We start from the raw sequence: 21014 nt of genomic DNA, 5'->3' as shown, positions 1-21014 counted from the left end.
CCTAATTTTTTATTAGTTTTAAATTACAGTCCAATAATAAAAAGGTAAAGGACCCCTGATAATTAAGTCCAGTCGCGAACAACTTGGGTTGTGGCACTCATCTCGCTTTTCAGGCTGAGGGAGCTGGCATTTGTCTGCAGACAGTTTTTCTGGGTCATGTGGCTAGCATGACTAAGTCGCTTCTGGCGCAATGGTACACTGAAACCAGAGCAGTGCATGGAAACACCATTTACCTTCCCACCAGAGCGGTACCTATTTATCTACTTGCACTTTGACATGCTTTTGAACTGCTAGGTTGGCAGGAGCTGGGAACAAGCAACGGGAGCTCACCCCGTAACGGGGATTCGAACCACCGACCTCCTGATCGGCAAGCCCTAGACTCAGTGGTTTATACCTCAATCATCCTTGTTTTTCCTTTGCCAATGATCTTCCACTGTCATGGGGGCTGCCTCCATTAAGGCAGAGCAGAACCGGAAGCCAGATTTCCAGAATTCTCCCCCACTTAACCTGTTTATCATTTTTGGTATTCAGGGAGCATATTAATGTAAGAAACTGCATTCACGCATAGCACCAAGCCATTGTTTGTTTTAACCATGGTTTGCTCAACAAACCATGTGTCATCTCACAGATGAACAAACCTACCTCATCTTGTTTCTCCTAAATTTGGATTGTTTTGCAGCTGCTCTAGCCTCACGCCTCAGCAACTGAAATGGGTTGGCTGAACAAACCATGGTTAAGCAAGGCTGTTGGGTTTTCAGACATAATGCCAAACCAGTTATGATGATCTGATGGACAGAGTTAAGAATCTTACGGACAGATATCAAACCATGGCTTCACTTGGTGTTTTGTTACCAGAAAACAAGCCATGCCTTAGGAGGCTAGGTTCAGGTGTTCAACCAGGCGTTGGCTAAACAAATAATGGCTTAATGCGAGCCAGGCCAATGAATCAAAACTAACTCGCCCAGTCCTGTCCATACTGGCTGACAGGTGCTCTGCAAGGCCTCACGTGGAAAGTGTTTTGCTGCCTACAGTGCAATTAATTCTAACCCTGCCCTACTCAGAGGTGATGCCAACTGAATTCAATGGCGTTTAACTCTAACTCTCCCTGTCAGAGTTAGAGTTACGAGTATATTTGATGCAGAAGGTGAATAAAGAATGGATATTATTTAAAGAGTATTTGAAAAATTACCGTGATAACAAAATTCTCCTGGCAGACCTTGAATGATTCTTGTAACATACTGGCTAATAGAATAGTATGAAAAGTTCTAGGAAAACAAAAACAACAAGAAGGCACTGTGGGTAAAACGACAAAATAAGAAACAGTACAATGAGAATAATCGGAAGTTAATTTTATAGGTACTTCATCTTTTTTCTTTCCCCCCCTGTAAAATATGTGTAAGTTGTGCATCTTGTTTGTAAATATTGTATTATTATGTATTGTCATGTAGGTTGATGTTGATTGTTCAATAAAGTTCAATTTCAATTCAAAAAGAAAAAAGAATTCAATGGCGTTTACTCCCAGGCAAGTGGAGTTAGGCCTTTTTCAGCCTGCAGCTCCTGTGCTCTGCCTATAGCCCCCATGCCCCAAATAGTCCAAAATAGGTAAAGCACAAGAGAACCCTTTCGACCACTGGCTTCCCTGTAATGCCTTGTAGGTCTGCCTCCACAGATACAGCAGAACGCTGAGGTGGTAGACCAGGCTTCACCCTACTTCAGCTTTGAGTTGCATTTGTGATTTGCTCCCCCACTTAAAAGGCTCAGGCTGCTCAATACTGTGGTATTTTGTACTTGTAGGGAGTTTTGAAAACCAACACAACAGCAGCAAGAATACTTATTGCAAAGTACTGGAAGACACAATATTTACCCACCCGGGAAGAATGGCAGATGAAGGTGATGGACTACATGGAACTGGCGGAAATGACTGGCAGAATCCGAGACCAGGGAGAAGAGTCGGTGGAGGAAGATTGGAAGAAATTTAAAGACTATCTACAGAAACATTGTAAAATTAAGGAATGTTAGAAGGAGGCTGGAATGAAGTTATGTGGCTTTAGCAGAAATATTATAAAGGACTAAGTAAAAATAGACTGTTAATGGATGAAAGGAGGAAAGGTAAAGTTACATTATATTAGGATAAATTATAGGATAAGAATTGGGAAAGATGGAAAGGATTTGCTGAAATAGCTAACCGAACTAGAATACAAAAAAGGGAGGTGCAAGGAGGTCAATGAAACAAGCAAATGAAAGATAAGTTATGGGAAGGCTCGTTGTGTTTTTTAATTGTTTCTATTTTTCTGTTTTTTATAATTATTTTTTCTTCTTTCTATTCTCTTTTTTCTATATTGTGATGTGTTGTTTAGTTTTTGTTTAACTTGGTGTTTTCTCTTTTTCTTTTTGTAACCTTTAAAACTTTAATAAATATTATAAAAAAAAGAAAACCCAAAAAACACAGGGAGCTTCAACCCCACACTACCCTAGTGATCCGAAAAAGTAGAATCAATTCTGTCACTGCGGCTCTTTGCCTCATCTTTTCAGCTCATGGAACAGCTTCCGGGGTGCATCCATATTTAGCTTTTTCTTCCAAGTGCAGTTATGTTCTGAGCTGCAGGATTATTCCAAGGGTGACTACCGCTGCTTCTGCCTCTTCTTAAATTTGACCACCCATTCCTTTTGCAGGTACAGGTATCAAACTCACAAACCTTTGCTGCAATAGCAGGGATTACATCAATGGTAGTTAACTACACCACTTAAACAGCTGTAAGTTGTAGAACAGAACCTGTCAAACAGTACTGGGGCTTTTGTGAGATGATAATGTCAAGATGAAGCAAAGGAATCCATGTTTAAGATTTGGTACCCTGTAAGGGGTGGCGCTGTGGGTTAAACCACAGAGCCTTGGGCTTGCCAACCAGAAGGTCGGTGGTTCGAATCCCCACGACGGGGTGAGCTCCCTTTGCTCAGTCCCTGCTCCTGCCAATCTAGCAGTTCAAAATCACGTCAAAGTGCAAGTAGATAAATAGGTACCACTCCAGTGGGAAGGTAAACACCGTTTCCGTGCGCTGCTCTGGTTTTGCCAGAAGTGGCTTAGTCATGCTGGCCACATGACCCAGAAGCTATCTGCGGACAAACGCCGGCTCCCTTGGCCGGTAAAGCGAGATGAGAGCCGCAACCCCAGAGTCGTCCGCGACTGGACTTAACTGTCAGGGGTCCCTTTACCCTTTACCTTTACCCAACTCAACGGGCCTTTTGATCTATTCACAATCAAGGGAAGGTGCAATGTTCCCTCTCTCCCCTTGCCTTTAATGCACATTTATAGATGTAGCAGTGACTCTAACCAACATTAATATGCATGGAACCCAGGAGCATAATTATTCCATTTTATAAAATTCTGAAATATAGCTTTTATGGTATGTATTCTGAGCATCTACATACAATCGGGCATGGAGTTGGTATCTTGAGCATCTGAGTTTTTGTGGGTGGGGCAATGGAACAAGTTTCTAGTCCACGTGGTTGCAGAGGAAGAGGACTGGACTGAACAGGAATTCCACTGGTCTTGAATAGGCAGAGCTTCAGTTCACTGCACGGCTCCCATTGATCACTCTGCATGTCTATAGTTTCCTGCCCCTCGGCCATCCAGCCCTCCTCTCCCTGTCCTTTTATTCTTTCTGCAAAAATCCCTAAGGCTTTGAAAAGCGAGTCTTGGAAACAGGGCCAGCCCAAGACATTTTGGCACCTGACGCAAACCACAAAATTGTGTGCCCCCCACCTGCCAGGGAAGAACGGGCGAGTGAAGACCTACATCAGGAACAAGGAGGGATTTAAGATCCACTTTGGGAACAAGGAGAGAGTGCAGTGGCAGCAACAGCAGGCGATGTACAGTGGTACCTCTAGTTGCGAGCAGGATCCGTTCCGGAGGCGTGTTTGCAACATGAGCAGAATGCAACCCACGTCTGTGGGTCGCGATTCGCCACTTCTGTGCATGCACGCGACATCATTTTGCACGTCTGCTCATGCGCAAGTGGTAAAACCCGGAAGTAACCCTTTCTAGTACTTCTGGGTCGCTGCAGAACGCAACCTGAAAATGCTCAACCTGAAGCAAACGTAACATGAGGTATAACTGTATTCCTTGGAGGTTGGATCTGTTGTCCCTGTGGATCCTGCCACCTGAGGCAGCTGCCTCACCTTGTCTCATGGGTGGGCCAGCCCTACTTGGAAACGTAGGTACCATAACCTGCTTAATCTGCATACCCTTCCCTTCCCTCAGAGACAGTGAAGGGGAGACGACAGAAACCCACATACAGTTTAGAAGAGACCTTGTTTACAATCAACCAATCATCAGACTTTACTGAAGAAAGAGCCCATAATCCCAACAAAAACCAGGGGTGCCATGACAGCAGCCGGTGCAGTTCTGACAGTCAGCCGCAAGGGAGCAAAAGGAGCTAAAAAGAGAGCATGCATGGGGATAATGTGGGGCAACAGCTCTAACATAAAACAATCACATTTAAATTCATACAAGGAGGAGAAAAGGTGCTGCAACTTCCACAACTGGTCATTAAAGGGAGCCCCAAGATGGGCAGACAATTTCCCAGGGGGGCGGGGGATGTTGTGTCCCCAAACCATCATGAAATGGGGGCAGAAGGAGGGAAGGAAGTCTAAAACCAAAAGCAAGACCACCTCTGTGTGTTTGGGCCACCTTTCTCAGCAGCCCCTTTCCACATGGGACCTGATTTTCTTCCTTTTGTGAGGGCATTGGGTCAGGCCTGCCACGGCGTGGCAGAACACAGTATGGCCTGCCCAGAGGCCCCTTCCCTCCGTAAGTGTCCCGAGAGGGGGGAAAGGGGCCAGCCAGCGTGTCCAGGGGTGCACAGGCCCGGGACGGCATCCGACTTCCTTGAAGGAGACGAGGTCTGCTGGTTCCGCCTCTCCTTCCTGGACTTCTGCCCCGTCTCCTCAAGTCGGCACCGAGGTCGCAGCTCAGCTGATGAGGCGGTAGAAGACCCAGGAGGCGAAGGTTGCCCAGTGGCTGGCCCAGCTCAGCTCAGACCATTTGTGCATGGTGTAGGACATCCCGTAGCCCTGCAGGGTAAGGAGAGAAAGTTATTACAAATGTAAGCTTAACACAGACAAAGAAGGAGGTGCTGAAAGGGGGGGAGACTCCAGGCAGGCAGGTTTAGCTGCCCCCCCCAATGATTCACAATCTTTCTGCAGCAATCAGTGGGCCCAGCCTATGCCACAGAACGGCATTTATTTTCTTTTTCAAAAAATAGTGTAATTTGTAAGTAATCCCTCTTCCCCAGAAAAAAAAACTCTCTTCTGGGCTTTAGTGCAGGTTTAGTGCAGCGCAAACCGTTTTGCCATGCTGAGCGCTGAGCCTAGGGGGCGCTGCAGGGTGCCGCAAATAGTAAAGCTTGCAGAGGGCGCTGTGGAAATTTGAAAGACCAAAGTCTGCCCTGCTTCTGGGGCCTCCTGCCTCGTCCTGCTTCTTCAAAGTTTCCACTATCACCTCAGTGTTCCTTTTTGATCCCCCCGAAAAGCTCAACAACTTTGGTCCACTTTTCTCTTTAAAAAGCTCAACAGCTCCTGGCAATGACAATGGCCGGTCTTTTTATATTGTGAGTAGATCGCAGTCTCTTGGGAGCTGGATGTGCCTGTCCTAAAGTATGCTCAATAAACACACAAGACATAACCGGCTGTGCTTTTGAATAAATAAGGTATACTATTCATTATATCAAATTGTAGATTCCAACCGAAGTCTCATAAAGTTCATGAACTGACTAGAGAATGAACTGATCCACTGGGTCTTCTGCTTTTTTTGTTGAACTTTATGAGACTTCTGTTGGAATCTACAATTTGATATAATGAATAGTATCCCTTATTAATTCAAAAGTACAGCCGGTTACGTCTTGTGTGTTTATTGAGTATGTTTCACGTAACCATAGGTTTGTTGTTGTTGTCCTCAAGTATGGCCACCACAACGGCCCAATGAATCTGGGCTTTGCCCCTTTTACCTGCTCTTCCACGGAGTCGTCTGCATCCATGTCAAATAACGAGCCGAGGTAGGACAAGTGGAAAATGGCGAGCGCTCCAAAGAGCAGGTTGAGGAGGTAAACCCAAAGACTCTGCAGGAGAAGAAGAAGAAGTGGAGGCTCAGTCCAGGTGCACCCAACCAGGAATCACTCTGCTATAACCGGCAGGGATGGAACCAAGCGAGGAGTAAGGAGCGCACTTGGCATGTTCAGCTGCACCCACCCCCATCCTAAAAAAGGAACGCAGGAGGCAGAGCAGAAAAGACATGGATCACGTTCGCAACCCGAGTGTCCACTCGGAAAAACAATCTCTCAAAGGACTGTTGATGGCATTTTACCATTGTACTGTGGAGAGTGTATTAACTTATGGTCTCTGTGTGTGGTTTGGGGGCTACACAGTCAGGGAAAAAACTATGCTGTCCAGGGTTGTAAAGCGGAGAGAATTACTGGGTGCACGCTTCCCACCTTGGATCAAATCTATGCTTCCTGGTGCCATAAGAAAGCTGCAGAGATAGCGCAGGATAGTGCGCACCCTGGAAATGATCTCTTTCAGCTTCTGGCTTCTGGAAGAAGGTACAGGGTTATAAAGACTAGGACTGAGAAACAGTTTCTATCCAAATGCGATTTTGGTTTTAAAAGCAGTGTAAGGAGTCTCTATGGAGTATATTGTATTTAAAAATGGGGTATCAGAGTTTTTAGGGGGCTAACCAGGTTGGGATAGCAGGCTTGTTGGTTTTTGAATGTCTTGTGTAGATTTTTCAATTTCGTTGTTCTGTATGGGACAATGACAATAAAGATTATCGTATCGTATCATCATATTGAGCTGCCAGACCATTAGTGTGGCGGCATAAAGGGGTACCCATAGATCCTCAGAACCCAAGGCCCATCTCACCGTGTTGTGGCGATGTGAACACCCTGGCGGGCACCTCTTGGAGAGTATGCAGGCATCAAAGATGACGGCGAGCCTCTTCCGGAGAACTAGGCAGAAAGAAAGTGGTGGTCCCAGTAAGTTAGCGAAAATGTATAGAACTAACTCAAATCTCTGTTGGAAATGTAAGGAAAGAGGGCACCTTTTAACATACATGATGGAATTGTAAAAAGACAAAGGAATTCTGGGAAATGATATATAATGAATTTTTTAAAAATAACTTTTTTTGAAAGACCAGGAATTTTAGGTGCATGTTCATGTACGTGACTACAGCTACAAGGATGTTGATTGCCCAGGGATGGAAAGAAGACAAGATACTGACAAAGTCAGAATGGAGGATGAAATTACTTGACTATGCAGAGATTGCAAGACTGACAGGGAAAAACAGAAATCAGGAAGATCAAAACTTCAATAGACAATAGGACAAATATAGATTATACTTAAAAGAGCAGTGTAAACACTTGAACTCTTTGGCAGGCTTTGAATGACTTGCAATGTTACATACACTTTGGATATCATGGAGAACTGTAATTCAGATGAACTATAATATGCAGTTGATTAAGATACTTAAAGGACCCACAGAGGCGAGGAGGGAAGTCCTAAGATTTGGAAGAATCTTGCTTTATTTTAGATTTTATTGAAAAATGTTAATCGTGATTTATTTTGTAAAACCAATAAAAATTATTGAAAGAAAGAAGTGGTTGCATGTGAGAGGCTGTGCTCAAGAGCTGTCTTTGCTGCTTGAAGCCTAAATACTGGTTTTAGGATCGTGGCTTGTTAACTGATTGTGGTTTATTCAAAGCACAGTTTCCTGTATTTGGATTAAACCGATCGCTGTGTTACATACGGCAAAAGAAAGCTTTGAATGCCATCCCCACGAGTGCAAAGGAGGGACCAAGGGGAGGAGGGGGCATGCATGTAACAAACCATGACCTGTCTTTATGTCTGAATTGGGCCAATTTCTGGGCCAAGGCTAGATGGAGGTAAAGAACCACCCGAATTTGGTCCCAGCCAAAGAAAAGAGGGAACTCACCGTGTTCAATGTAAGTGATAAACCCCAGGGAGAGCAGCACAGCCGCCAGGTGGAAGCTCAGCCCCTGGGAAGGAAGAGGAAGAGAGACAGTTCTTTAATGGAACAGCAATCTCAGGACAGGGGGTGCGTCTTGCTTGCATTCTTGAAGAAAACTAACAGCTTTTTAAGGGTCTCCCTCTCCCAAGAAGAGGCTTAATGAAGCAAAGGCAAATGGCAGTTCTCGACCCCAGTGTAATAGTGCCCACCCCCCTGAAGTCTTGCTGATTGCAAGAAGTTCTTTTGGGGGGGTCTCAGAAGGGAGGATGGGACGCGGGTGGCGCTGTGGGTTAAACCAGAGAGCCTAGGACTTGCTGATCAGAAGCTCGGCAGTTCGAATCCCCGCGACGGGGTGAGCTCCCATTGCTCGGTCCCTGCTCCTGCCCACCTACCAGTTCGAAAGCACATCAAAGTGCAAGTAGATAAATAGGTACCGCTCCAGAGGGAAGGTAAATGGTGTTTCCGTGCCCTGCTCTGGTTTGCCAGAAGCGGCTTAGTCATGCTGGCCACATGACCTGGAAGCTGTACGCCGGCTCCCTCGGTACAATAAAGCGAGATGAGCACCACAACCCCAGAGTCGGCCACTGGATGGTCAGGTGTTCCTTTACCTTTACAAGGGAAGAGCAGAATCTCTTCTGGGCTGGCAAAGTCATGCGGAGTCTCTTTCAGCAGAGATCAGGGAATTCAGGACCATGGGCAGCTGCCAGTTGGCCCTCCCATCTGCAGCTCTCCCTCCTGTTGAAGCTACAGAGTGATGTTGCTTCAGCAAAGAGCTGAAGCCTTAAGGCAGCTAGCAAGACCTATACAATGGTACCTCGGGTTACAGATGCTTCAGGTTACAGACTCCGCTAACGCAGAAATAGTACCTCGGGTTGAGAACTTTGCTTCAGGATGAGAACAGAAATCGTGCTCCGGTGGCGCGACAGCAGCAGGAGGCCTCATTAGCTAAAGTGGTGCTTCAGGTTAAGAACAGTTTCAGGTTAAGAATGGATCTCCAGAACGAATTAAGTTCTTAACCCGAGGTACCACTGTACTGCAGTTAGCCTTCAGCTCTTGAAGGTCTGCTTCTACAATCGCTGGCTTCTACATGGGGCTGGAGATGACCAGAGATTCATCCTCTGAGCTCAAGGAAGGTATACAGGCCCTGTCCTTTCAATGGGATGCGACAGAAGGCCCTCAAGGTTCCTCTCTGAGTGGATCAGCCTATCTCATAGACATCTGCGTCTTCCTTAGGGCTTGCCAGGGGATCACAATACCTCTTTTCCATATATAGCCCTTAGAGCACCCTGGAGCTGTTACCTGCTGCCATTTCCACCTCTGCCTGGCAGCCATTTGGTGCATATTGGGAAAGAAACAGATGAAGGCCAATAGGTTTGAGGGATCATCAGGCCAGAGCAGCAGGGCAAAGCAACCAGAGGCGGGGTGAAACACTGGTAAAATGCCCGGGGACTAGTCCATGTGATTGTGAGCTGCCTTGCCGCCTCTTACAGGTAGAAAGATGGGGCACAAATGTTTGAGATAAACAAATCAGTACATGTTTCATCAGGACAGGGTGCGACCAAGGAACAGGAGATAGCGGCTTCTGTAAAGGGATACTCACATGTAGGAGGGCACTAGCTGCATAGGTTACAATGATTGCTGAGAAGGTGCCCAGTTTCAGGGAGTTCTTGAAGACATCTGGAAACAGGCGGAGAAAGTTAGTGATGGGACAGAACGTTCTGCTTCCACTGGATGCCCTGGCCAGCTTTTCCCCACCTCAACTGAGATGCAGTAAAAGGCATTTACTTCAAGCTACTACATTTATCTGTTCCAGGCACTCGGCCACTGAGTTTCAAAGTATTTTCTGGAAGCTGCCACTCCTCTTCTTCCCACATAGCACTGGATTGGTGGGAATCTCTCATACCTGGCCAGTTCTAGTGCATGACGCTTCCACAGACTTAAGAATCTGAACAGCCTTGCTGTTTGAGATTAATTTTGAGGGAAAGGAAAATGTGGCTCTTCCCAATCTTGCTGGACTACAACTCCTATCACCCCTGATCACTAGCCATGCTGGCCGAGGCTGATGGCATTTGGAGTCCAACAATATCTGGAGAGTACACGTTCGCTATGTATCTTGTTTCAGCATTCTGTTCCCAATACTGGCCACCTGGACACTTTTGGGACGCCTTCCCTTTGTCATTTAACCATATCATATGGAAATCATAGGTAGACTGCCTCCTAACATGGAAGCTCCATTTAGCCATCCTGCCAAGCAGCTTTGGATGGGCTCATCCTCCACAAATCCGTTCAGACAATTTTAAATCCATCACATTTCATGGTAGAGAAACTCCACAGGTTAATCACACCTTGTGTGAAGAAGTACTTCCTTTTTCGTCAGGCCAGAACCTACTTAAAAGGGGCTCCTTTACCTCTTGACTAGTGAGAGGAAAAGAGATTTGGATCTGTCGAAATGCCCAGCATTGGACGAGAAGATAACTTAGTCCATTTCAGGGCTCACAGATCTGAAATCTTTTCTCCACTCCCCAATCTGCACGTGTGGATCAGCCCTACTATATTATCTCAAGTCTACCCCCAGGATTTGTAAATACTTAGAGCAATAGAGAGAGGAGTTCTGGGTATTCTACATCCCCCTTCCCAGTAGTAAGAGGGGGGTGAAGACAATGGGAGACCCAAGAACCTAACTATGCTGGGAAACATCTTCTGGGGGGGCCACAGGTTCCCCATCCCTGCCGTAAGGGGTCACTGACCTCCCTTCCTCAGGGAGCCATAGTCAAGGGCGAGTCAGACACAGATGCCCAAGGCTGAGGGTCCTCATGCAGCCTGTTTCTAAGGCTCCACATAACTAACACAGCAGGTGTACACATCCTTACAGGAGTTCAGCCAACGGGACATGGGCAGGTTCCAGTTGGTGACAACCTCCACCATGGAACGGGGCAGCTCCACATTCAGTGGGCGAGACACTGTCAGATCCCTGGAAGGAGGAGGGAATAAAATCATTATGAAGGCCAGAAATCAGGAAGCATTTTTTGATAGGGATTTGCCAAGAAAAACAAAGAATTTATTTATGTATGCTACAACAGCGGCAAGAGTCTTGATTGCACAAGGATGGAAGAATGAGGAAATCCCAACGAAAGAACAATGGCAAGAAAAACTGATGAACTATGCAGAGCTGGTTAAATTGACATACAAATTGTGGGACAACGACAACTGACTTTAAGGAAGAATGGGAGCTTTTCACAAATTATCTAAAAAGACAACAAAATGAACTGGACTCCTTGGCAGGTTTTGAATAAACATCTGCAAATTTATTAGGTGAACATATGATAGACATAATAAAGATACAGTCGTACCTCGGGTTAAATATGCTTCGAGTTGAGCGCGTTTGAGTTGCGCTCCGTGGCAACCCGGAAGCAACGGAGCGTGTTACTTCTGGGTTTTGCCGCTTGCGCATGCACAGACGTTCAAAATGACATCATGCGCAGAAGGAGTGAAAAGTGATGCGCGCGTGCGCAGACATGCCGTTGCTAGATACGTTTACCTCTAGAAGCGAACGGGGCTCCGGAACGGATCCTGTTCGTATCTAGAGGTACCAATGTATGTACAATTTTATAATATGCAGAGAGCGATATGTGCAAAGAAATCAGAGAGGGGAGCTGAGGGAAGTCTTCGGTGGGAGCGACAGGGAGGGATGGGGGGGAAATAATGTAATTGCTTAAATGGCTTGACAATTTGTTATGTTGAAATTCTTCAATAATTTTTTTAAAAAAATAAAAATAAAATATATTTTATTTAAAAAGAAAAAGAAATCAGGAAGGGGGGAATCTTTGGATTCATGGAAAGTCTCCACTGACCTGGCAACAGGAGGCGATAATCCGAATCATGTCTAGCCAGAAGTAAGTCCTACTGAATTCAACGGAGCTTAACTCCCAGGTAAGTACAGTTCAGATTGCAGACTAAATTCAACTGAGTCTGAATCAAAGTCATTATTATTATTAAGGGGGGGGCACTAGGTGGCGCATCGGAAGATGGCTGACAATAACATCTCTCCGACCCACACGAGGTAATTTGGAGGCTATGATGGGGGTAATTAGCCTCCTTAACCCCCCCAGGATTATGGGGGGGACGGCCCTTGCCTGCTGTGCCCTATACCACCCCCGAATTTGTGGGGGTGGGGGCACTAGGCACAAAGCCCTCCTGTGGGATTTTCGGCACTCCTCGACGCCGTCCCCGATTCGTGCCGCTGGTTGCAATGATCTTTAAAAGAAATAATTTGGACATGATTAATTGCACATACATCAAGGAAAAAGGGGAGTAAATACTGCTGACAGAAGAGATCTCTGATAACAAGACAACAATAAAATACAAGAAGAACGTCAAGATACGGTAATGACTGAGGGGGGAGGGGGGGAAAAACCTGCCTCTACCTTTTTATGTGATTTAACAAGAATCCCCCTCCCCTAATGAGTCAGAAATTAAGGACTTAAGCTGTGGATTTAGGGCTGTGTGGAGATAAACTTTCGATCCAAAGCAATGTTTCAAGATGAAGCTGGAAAGCTAAGAGTTTTGGAGTGACGCAGTCAGGAAAAAATGCCGTTCGCCATTTTGTGAGGCATTGTGGGAGCTCTTGGGTCTGGGAGGAGAAAGAGAGAAATAGAGTTGTTTACATATCGTGAATCAACTCCTCGGTGGGACTTAAGAGCGACAAATGCCAAAATTTACGATGGATAAAGTGATGTTATCTACGAAGGAGATATATGGAAACCATCTGGACTTAGTGGAGGAACGGGAAATCCACACAGGATTATTACACTTGCTATCGGCTTAAGGAGACTAACAGAAGAGATCGTAAAGGAAAAAGAGAAATTATACGAACAAGATATGATGTGGCAACACCAAGATAAGACTGGATAGAATTATGAACTTTGTTTGGACTGATTGGGACTGATTTGGACATTAACGCAGTAATAAGAAGATGATCTGAATTCCCCTTTGGATCTTGAAGTATGGGTTCCCCCAACAAAATTTAAAAATTTGGCTTTGTAATTCGGAATTTATATGATGTGATTTAATTTGATGTGATTGGCCAGTTAATAAAAATTATTTAAAAAAAAAAACAAAGTCATTATTATTAATAGCTACCCACCAAAAAACAAACCAGGGAGGGGGGAACCTGCCCGCATTTAACACATTTGCAAAAACTATTCCAGCAGACTGGGCTATGCATAAAAGTTACTTTAACACCTGTTTTCTGATTTACCTGTTTGTGGGATTTAAGGAGGTTACATTTTTAGGTACAGTACCCTAGGCACCCACCCCACCCCACCTCTCCCCCCCCTTGCAACAACACTCACCATTTCAGGTTGTCTTTCTCCTCCGTGAAGCCAGACCCTGCCAACGTGGCCGTTGTTTCGGACAGGAAGCCCACAAAATAGTTGCTGAAGTGGAAGGAGCTAGCGCTCTCGTAAGCCCGAAGCCAGCTACGTTGCAACAGCAAGACACAAGGATGTAAGAATAGTCCCGCTGGATCAGGACAAAGGCCTCTCTGTCCTCACAGTGGCCAACAAGATGCCTATGAGAAGCCTACAAGCAGGTGATTCCCAGAAACAGGTGTTCACAGGCATACTGCCTCTGACAGCGGAACACAGCCTTATTCCCCCATGAATTGGTTTAATCCTTTTCTAAAGCCATCTAATTCCATGGTGCTGTATGAAGAAGTGCTGTCTTTATTTTATTTAGATAGGCGGAACAATTAAAATGCCAAGAAGTAAAAACCAGGTAATAATACAAGAAATGAAAAAAACAACACATTGGAACTACAATTAGTATCCTGGATACTATGGAACAGCACTGCAGGGCTGCAAAGAACACATCACCGTATTTTTCGCTCCATAAGACTCACCCAGTTTTTAGAGGAGGAAAGGGGGAAAGCCCCGGATTTTTGAGGATCAGCTCAAAATTGTGCAGCTTCTTTTGCAAAGGGGGAAAGCACCGTTTTTTTGAGGATCAGCTCAAAGTTGTTGAGCTTACTTTGCAAAGGGGAACAATCCTGTTTTTATGAGGTTCAACTCACAGTTCTGCAACTTCTTTAGGAAAGGAAAGGGAGCAATTTCTACAGTTTCCAGACAGATAATCTAATCAGCCAGTCACTTGTCACTGGGGAAACTAACAGCCTCCGTCTGCAGAACATTCAACAATGGAGGCCTGGGCAAGGGGGTGAAGCTGGAAAGGGAGCCAACGATCGACCACACATTCGCTCCATAAGACACACAGACATTTCCCCTTACTTTTTAGGAGGAAAAAAGTGCGTCTTATGGAGTGAAAAATACGGTATGTATAGGGTATACAGTCAAACCTCAATTCCCGAACGGCTCTGTTTTGGAATGTTTTGGCTCCCAAATGCTGAAAACGTGGAAGTAAATGCTCCGGTTTTCGAACATTTTTTGGAAGCTGAACGTCTGATGTGGCTTCCGCCAAGTGCAGGAAGCTCTTGCAACCAACTGGAAGCTGTGCCTCGGTTGTCGAACATTTCGGAAGCTGACTGGGCTTCTGGAACGGATTCCATTTGACAACCAAGGTTTGTCTTTGTAGGTGGTCACAGTCCCAAATAAAATGCCTCTCAAAGCTGGGTTTTGAGAAAGAAGGTTCGAATTAGCAATCCATACAACCAATAAACACCAGAAGAGGCCAGCAGGTACCTTTGACTCAAGAAGACTTAACAAGACCCTTATACCAGCAAATCTGACACACTTTGCCCAGCAATCCTCCAAAGCAAAGGGAGAATGAGAACTCCAAGGAGAGGTGATTTCCAGCTTAATAGCCACTTTAAAAAAGAAAAAAGGCTAAGTTCTTCATAGATCACCTGTTTCATACTTGATGAAAAGACAGACAACAGAGTCAGAGCTGGGTCTGAGAGAATAAGCTACAGAAACAAACACCAAGATTTCCTGAAAAACGCAGGTCTAAAAAGCTGCCACTACTAGGCACAACTACCATCTGTGGTAGTCCATGCCCAATATGCAGCAACCCCACCAGCACTGCATGGGCAGATTTTGGTTTACTCTTCCCGTTGTAACAGGTGCACTGCATCATCGGAGCCCCACCTGATGCACCAGTTCTTTAACTCTGGCTGAAACTGAGCTCGTTGGACTCTTAACTCTCCCTCATCAATATTTCTGCCCAGATCCGCCTCCCTCTCTCAGACTAGATGCTGTCCCTCCTTCTTCCGATAGAAATCCTTTGTACGATAAAGAAACCGCCCCTTTCAAGTTTCCAGACAAGCCCATACAAATGTGCTCATAAAAGGTGAACATTCTGAGTGGGCCTTACGTTCTAAGGACAAGTGCACTAAAAGATTGACTTTGCACCATTTGAAAACTGTTCACCGGAGTGCCAAGGAGCTTCAGGCACAGCTGATCATTCGTTGCCCTCTAACTGATCCAAAACACAGAAGAAACTCTTGACTGCCCAATGACCAAGTGACCACTCTCAAAAGTAGATTGAAAACGAGGGTGTTCTCCAAATGGAGTAAGAGGAGAGGGTGTTGGAGCCAAGACTTTGACGGAGCCCCTCCAGATTTTGAGTGTTGTTCTGTAAAATGGATTTTCTGTCAATTGCAGCCTCTCCAGGGTGAGCTTCAGAAAGGGAGCTGAGGGATCAGCTATGCCACCTTTGAAGATCAGGTGTGTATCCACTCCTTATATAATCGAGGGTGAGCAATGGGGGTTGATGACATAAGATTGGCGGTATAGATGCCTCGCCCCCCCAAAAGGCCAGATCATAAGAAATGTTTCATAATAAAGGGCAGTAATGCAGTGTGAGGTGGCAGTAAAAAATGGGGACAGTTAAACTATATATGAAACGCAAACAGAAAACCCCCGCCAGGATGAACATAAACCAGGACATTAAAAGAATACAGTGGTGCCCTGCAAGACGAACGCCTCGCAAGACGGAAAACCCGCTAGATGAAAGGGTTTTCCGTTTTGGAGGTGCTTCGCAAAACGAATTTCCCTATGGGCTTGCTTCGCAAGACGAAAATGTCTTGCGAGTTCCTGCGGGTTTTTTCCCTTTCCCCCCCCCTTTTCCTAAGCCGCTAATCAGCTGATCGCTAAAAGCCGCTAAACCGCTAATAGCGCTAATCCGCTAAGCTGTCAATGGGCTTGCTTTGCAAGACAAAAAAACCGCTATATGAAGAGCCTCACGGAACAGATTAATTTCGTCTTGCAAGGCACCACTGTATAGAGGGCCTTGATGAATATCACTTGGTGGCTCTGCTCTCTTTCTTAGCTCCGGGGTGGGGGTGGGGGCTGTTGCAGTCCAAAGGTTCTTGCTTTTAGAGCACTCCTCCTGCTGTTCCCAGGGCAAGGAAAACAGACATGCACAAACATACTGTTTTATCGCGTTCTTTATCCCAGCTCTTGTCAGCTGGGATCAGATCCTTGCAGCCCTTCTGAGACTTCCAGGTGTACTTTGGATAGTAGCACACCTGTATCTCTTAAGAGTAGGTGCAGTATAGAACTTATCTTTATGCCGGGAAGCCAGCTTGAAAGGGAAGCCCCCTCCCACTTAATATTCACCCCCTTTTGCAGCACTAATGGGCCTAAAACCCTGTTACCGCCTTAACTTTAATCTTGAAAAATCAGAATTATGCTCTCCCCATATTTCATCACGTGAACATTTATGGACACCTTCAAGTACTGCTCCTTTAACTTTAGAATCATAGCACTAAGTCCTGTGTTTGGCTGCCCTGTGAGCCCCCCAGCCTGATAAACCTGTTCAATGTCTAGAGAAGTCACTTCGACTGGTAATTTCAAGTCAGTGAGCCAAAGACACAGGTCCACCCCTGCCACCTGAGAAGATCCTGGGATCTGACCCTCGGATCCGTACCCTATGTACTACTGCTCCTCCAGATGTAACTGCAAATCTCAAGTCACAATTTTCCTTTCTCCGTTTTTCTTAGGTGACAGGTGCTCATGCCAAAGATCTCCCTAGCAGTTTTAGTAACCCCAAACAATCATTTTTGATTCACGGAGAATTTCTGGTTAGTAGAGACAAGAGCTACATGCAGGTCAGCAGGTAACTCTTAGCATCACAGTTCTGATCCCTCCGATGGCGTTAACTCTGAAAATGGAGATTTGAAGCCTTTGTCGGCTCAATGCCAATTGCATTCCCTCTATGAGCCAACCATCCTGGAATAATACTAGTTTGGCATAACTGCCACTTGATGCGTTAAAGGAGCTCTCAAGGGCAGGGCGTAAAAGAGCTAGACAACCATCTTGCTTGGTATGAAGCCACGCCACATCAATCCTGAAACTTCCAACATTCAGCTTCCCTGGCTCAGAGCTCCCATATTATTGGAGAGGAAGCAAAACTTCTCCCGGTCCACTTTCTCCCCACTGTGCCTGAAGTTCTACACTTCTACCCTGTCCTGCTGACTTACTCACCTTTCCTCTAAACAAAATAACCCCTCCAAATGTTGTAATCTCCCCTCCCTACAGGAGCTGCTCCAACCCCTTGATTATTTTGCTTGCCTGCCTTAGAAGCCAGTGAACCTCTGCAAACCCACACGGTGGGTAAGAGAAGAAACAGATGCCCCATGAAGACTCACCTCACCATGGTGCTCCTGGCAGAAGCAAGGAGGGAAAGAACATGGCAGGAGCAAGAAACAGAGAGGAAAGAATAAAGATATCAGTAGATATTGGGGCATTGAGGTGTTCCATATAGACTGAACCACAGAACTATAAAAAAGCCACAGAGAGCCATGGCTGGCAGTCCCTATATGCTGAAGATTTCAGTTGTATTTTGGACAGCATTGGTTTGCATTGAACAAAGCCAGGCCTGTGGGTATTGTATTATATGATAGTGTGCAAGTGCAGAAATTTCATTAACAGCTCTTTCATTAACATCTGCATGACAAACTTGTCAAACAGAAGGCACTTTCTTCCTCTGTGCCAGGAAAAGGCAGGAGCCCTGGTTTAAAAACATAATACAGTGGTACCTCGGGTTACATACGCTTCAGGTTACAGACTCCGCTAACCCAGAAATAGTACCTCAGGTTAAGAACATTGCTTCAGGATGAGAACAGAAATCGCACAGCGGTGTGGCGGCGGCAGCGGGAGGCCCCATTAGCTAACATGGTGCTTCAGGTTAAGAACAGTTTCAGGTTAAGAACAGACCTCCGGAACGAATTAAGTACATAACCAGAGGTACCACTGTACTTGCCTCACTGGATCAGAATAAGCTTCCTATTTCTCATTGTGGCCTCCTAGACACTTCTTAGGAGCTCACAAAGAACAGCATAAAGGCAGGGGTGTGCCAGAGGGGCTATAGCCCTGGGTGTGGATTTTTGAGGGCACGGGAAGCAGGTGCCCCCAGTGCAGCGGGGCGCTCTTCTCTCGGCGGCGGAGGAACCAACCCTCAGGGAGAGGAGCACTGGGCTGGGCCTCACTGGGGGCACTGGCATGGGGGGCACTGGGTTCATGCCTGCCCTGGGCACCATGAAGTCACACAATGCTGCTGCATAAATCTGGTGGCCACACGCTGTTGTTTGATGCCAGCATTTGGTACTTTAAAGGCAGACTGCCTTTACAGACGGAGGGTCTTCCATTGAGCTAAGTGCCTTTGTAGGTTGTGATTAAGGTTCTGGCACGAGTGCAGACTAGGCCTCACGCCACAGAAAGAAGTGGAGTGCTCAAGGCATGGAATAAGTCACACTACACAAGACTTGGGGAAAGAAAGCCAAGCCTTACTTCAAAGCCACCAAGTGACACAGACCTAAGCAGGGCGAATTGGTGAAGACCACAGAAATGTCAAGCAAAGCAGCCACAAGTGGCACTGACTAGACAAGGACAGCAGACACACCGGACACAGGCCAAGACACAGTGAGCACAATGAAAGAGAGTCAATGAGGATACGTCAGTTGCTGGGCCTCACAGAGAAAAAACAAACCGTGTCTGGAACATGGCAAACAGACTGAGGGAGCCATGACCCCACGGTGCCTCCTGTCAAGAGACAGAACAAATGGGTTGCCACTGATGGAAGCCACAAAAGACAGGTGAAGGTTAAGAATGCAGCTGTGCAATGAGTGAGATGATGCAGCCTGGCAGCCAGAGAGTTGCGCTGGGGGGGGGGTGTTACCTGCTTCTGCGCTTCCTGTGGCAAATAGCACGATCCCAACAGAGAGAGGACCGGGAGGGAGAGGGTAGAGGAAAGGAAGCAAAAGAACCGCAGAAGAGAAAGAGAAATAAAATGAGCTCATCAGGCTTTCGGACATTCCAAGTAATATTTAAAATACCTGCCCTTGAATGCTCTCACACTGTTTAACTATGTGGCAGGAAAAGATTTGATAAAGAGCTGCTTCTCCCAGTATGGATGGAAAAGGCCACAACTGCTGAAATTCTTCTCCCTGGCCCAGCATCCACTGAATTCAAGGAAGTGCAGTTGTTAAATGCCTCAATATTCCTGGGATCCTCTCTTCGTTCACTGTACCAATGCAAAATTTTAACACAGAAGAACTGGAAAGGGCAACTGGAACGAGAGGCTCCACAACAGGGCTTCACTTTCAAAAACCCAGCACACCAAAAACCAACCACTTAGCCCAGTAACTAACTGGCAGCCACTTTTGAAAGGCTCTTCCTTCACAGATTTGTTCAAACCACTTTTGGCCCACCGCGTTTCATGGCAGAGAAACTCCATAGTTGATTGTGCCTTGTGTGAAGAAGTACCGTACTTTTCCGTTATAAGACGCCCCCTATTTTGAGGGACTCAGATTTAAGAAAATGAGGGGAGATGGCACAGAGTTGTTGAGGTTTTTTTTTTTGCAAAGGATTACCCAGGGTTGTTGAGCTCTTTAAGCAGGGATTGCCGAAAATCGCTCACCCGCACACGTCGCCAAGTCTGCCTCCCGTCTGTCCCATCACTGGCAGAAGCTGCCAATCGCCCACCCAACTGCCAGAGCATCAGCCAATCAACACCACCCATTGACACAGCAACCAATAACATGCACAATAGCTGCTGACAGCTGCAGCAGCAACCAATCAAACATCCACCCTATGATGACCCCCACTTTTTAGCATGATTTTAAAAGAGAAAAAACATAGTCTTATACACGGAATAGTACGGTACTGTTTCTGCAGCGTCAGTCTTAAAACAGGATCCTGCAGCAACATCGGGAGGGCCACAGGTTCCTCACACCCACAGCCAAGGGCCACAGCACCCTTATCTGTTACGGTTATTCCAAGGCCCAATAACTATCCCAAGGTGAAGATACCAGGCACTTATCAGAGCCCCAGCATGGGGAATCTGTGTGGCTCTCCAGAGGTTGTGAAACACAACTCCAATCATCCTCAACCACTGGCCTCCTGGGAGCTGATGCCATCCAACAACTAGACCAGAGCTTTCCAAACTTTTCACGTTGGTGACACATTTTTGAGACATGCATCGTTTTGCGACACAGTAATTTGGTTTTACTAGCAAACCAGAGGTTAAACTAACCCTTTTCCAGTCCTGTGGGGAGTGTTTGTGTGACACACCTACACACTTCAGCTGGAAAGCTCTCAACTAGAGGGCCACAGGTTCATTACTTCTGTCCTAGTTGCCAAATGGCTTGTGGATGTGAAAGCAATTCTTAAAGGAGGAGGCTGGAAGCCCTTCTGAACTGTATAGCCAGCAGCAGAATGGCTGCTGGTCGGAGTTTAGAGTAGCTCATCCTGTACAAAACATATCCCCCTCTGTCCCCTAGGTGCTAAACAGCATCACAGATGGAAGATAAATGCCATATTTTAGCTCACCAGGCCCAAAGAACAGGGGATGCAATACTGTTACATCATGAGAACTTTGCCCATAATTGCATTTTGAGAAGCCTCCACAGCAGGAAACATATTAATTAGTCCCCATGTTAATTAACCTAACCCTGGATCAACGAATCCGGAATAGCTTCACCCACAAACACCCACAGAAAGGGGTAGAACAGTCAGCCTTTTCCTTATGTTTTGCCACTCTG

At 46.1% G+C, this 21014-nt stretch overlaps 1 protein-coding gene across 2 annotated transcripts in view; it reads right to left on the bottom strand.

Moving 5' to 3' along the window:
- Positions 1-4308: 4308 nt before the first annotated feature.
- Positions 4309-21014, bottom strand: part of PORCN (porcupine O-acyltransferase) — a 30549-nt gene continuing 13843 nt past the window's right edge. Inside the window, exons 7-15 of one of the 2 annotated variants that reach the window (XM_079960106.1) lie at positions 19151-19165; positions 17622-17636; positions 13369-13494; positions 10888-10988; positions 9618-9694; positions 7982-8045; positions 6913-6998; positions 6003-6113; positions 4309-5070 (exon numbers count right to left, since the gene is read on the bottom strand). In XM_079960106.1, the coding sequence (XP_079816232.1) occupies positions 4969-5070; positions 6003-6113; positions 6913-6998; positions 7982-8045; positions 9618-9694; positions 10888-10988; positions 13369-13494; positions 17622-17636; positions 19151-19165 (697 nt within the window). In that variant the 3' untranslated portion in view covers positions 4309-4968. The remainder of the gene's footprint in view (positions 5071-6002; positions 6114-6912; positions 6999-7981; positions 8046-9617; positions 9695-10887; positions 10989-13368; positions 13495-17621; positions 17637-19150; positions 19166-21014) is intronic. The other variant, XM_079960105.1, reaches the window with a different exon arrangement.

This window comes from Podarcis cretensis (assembly GCF_951804945.1).
Source record: "Podarcis cretensis genome assembly, chromosome: 17".
NCBI lineage: Eukaryota > Metazoa > Chordata > Lepidosauria > Squamata > Lacertidae > Podarcis > Podarcis cretensis.
The sequence above is the reverse complement of the archived record's forward strand: the minus strand, read 5'-3'. Positions and strand labels throughout refer to the sequence as shown.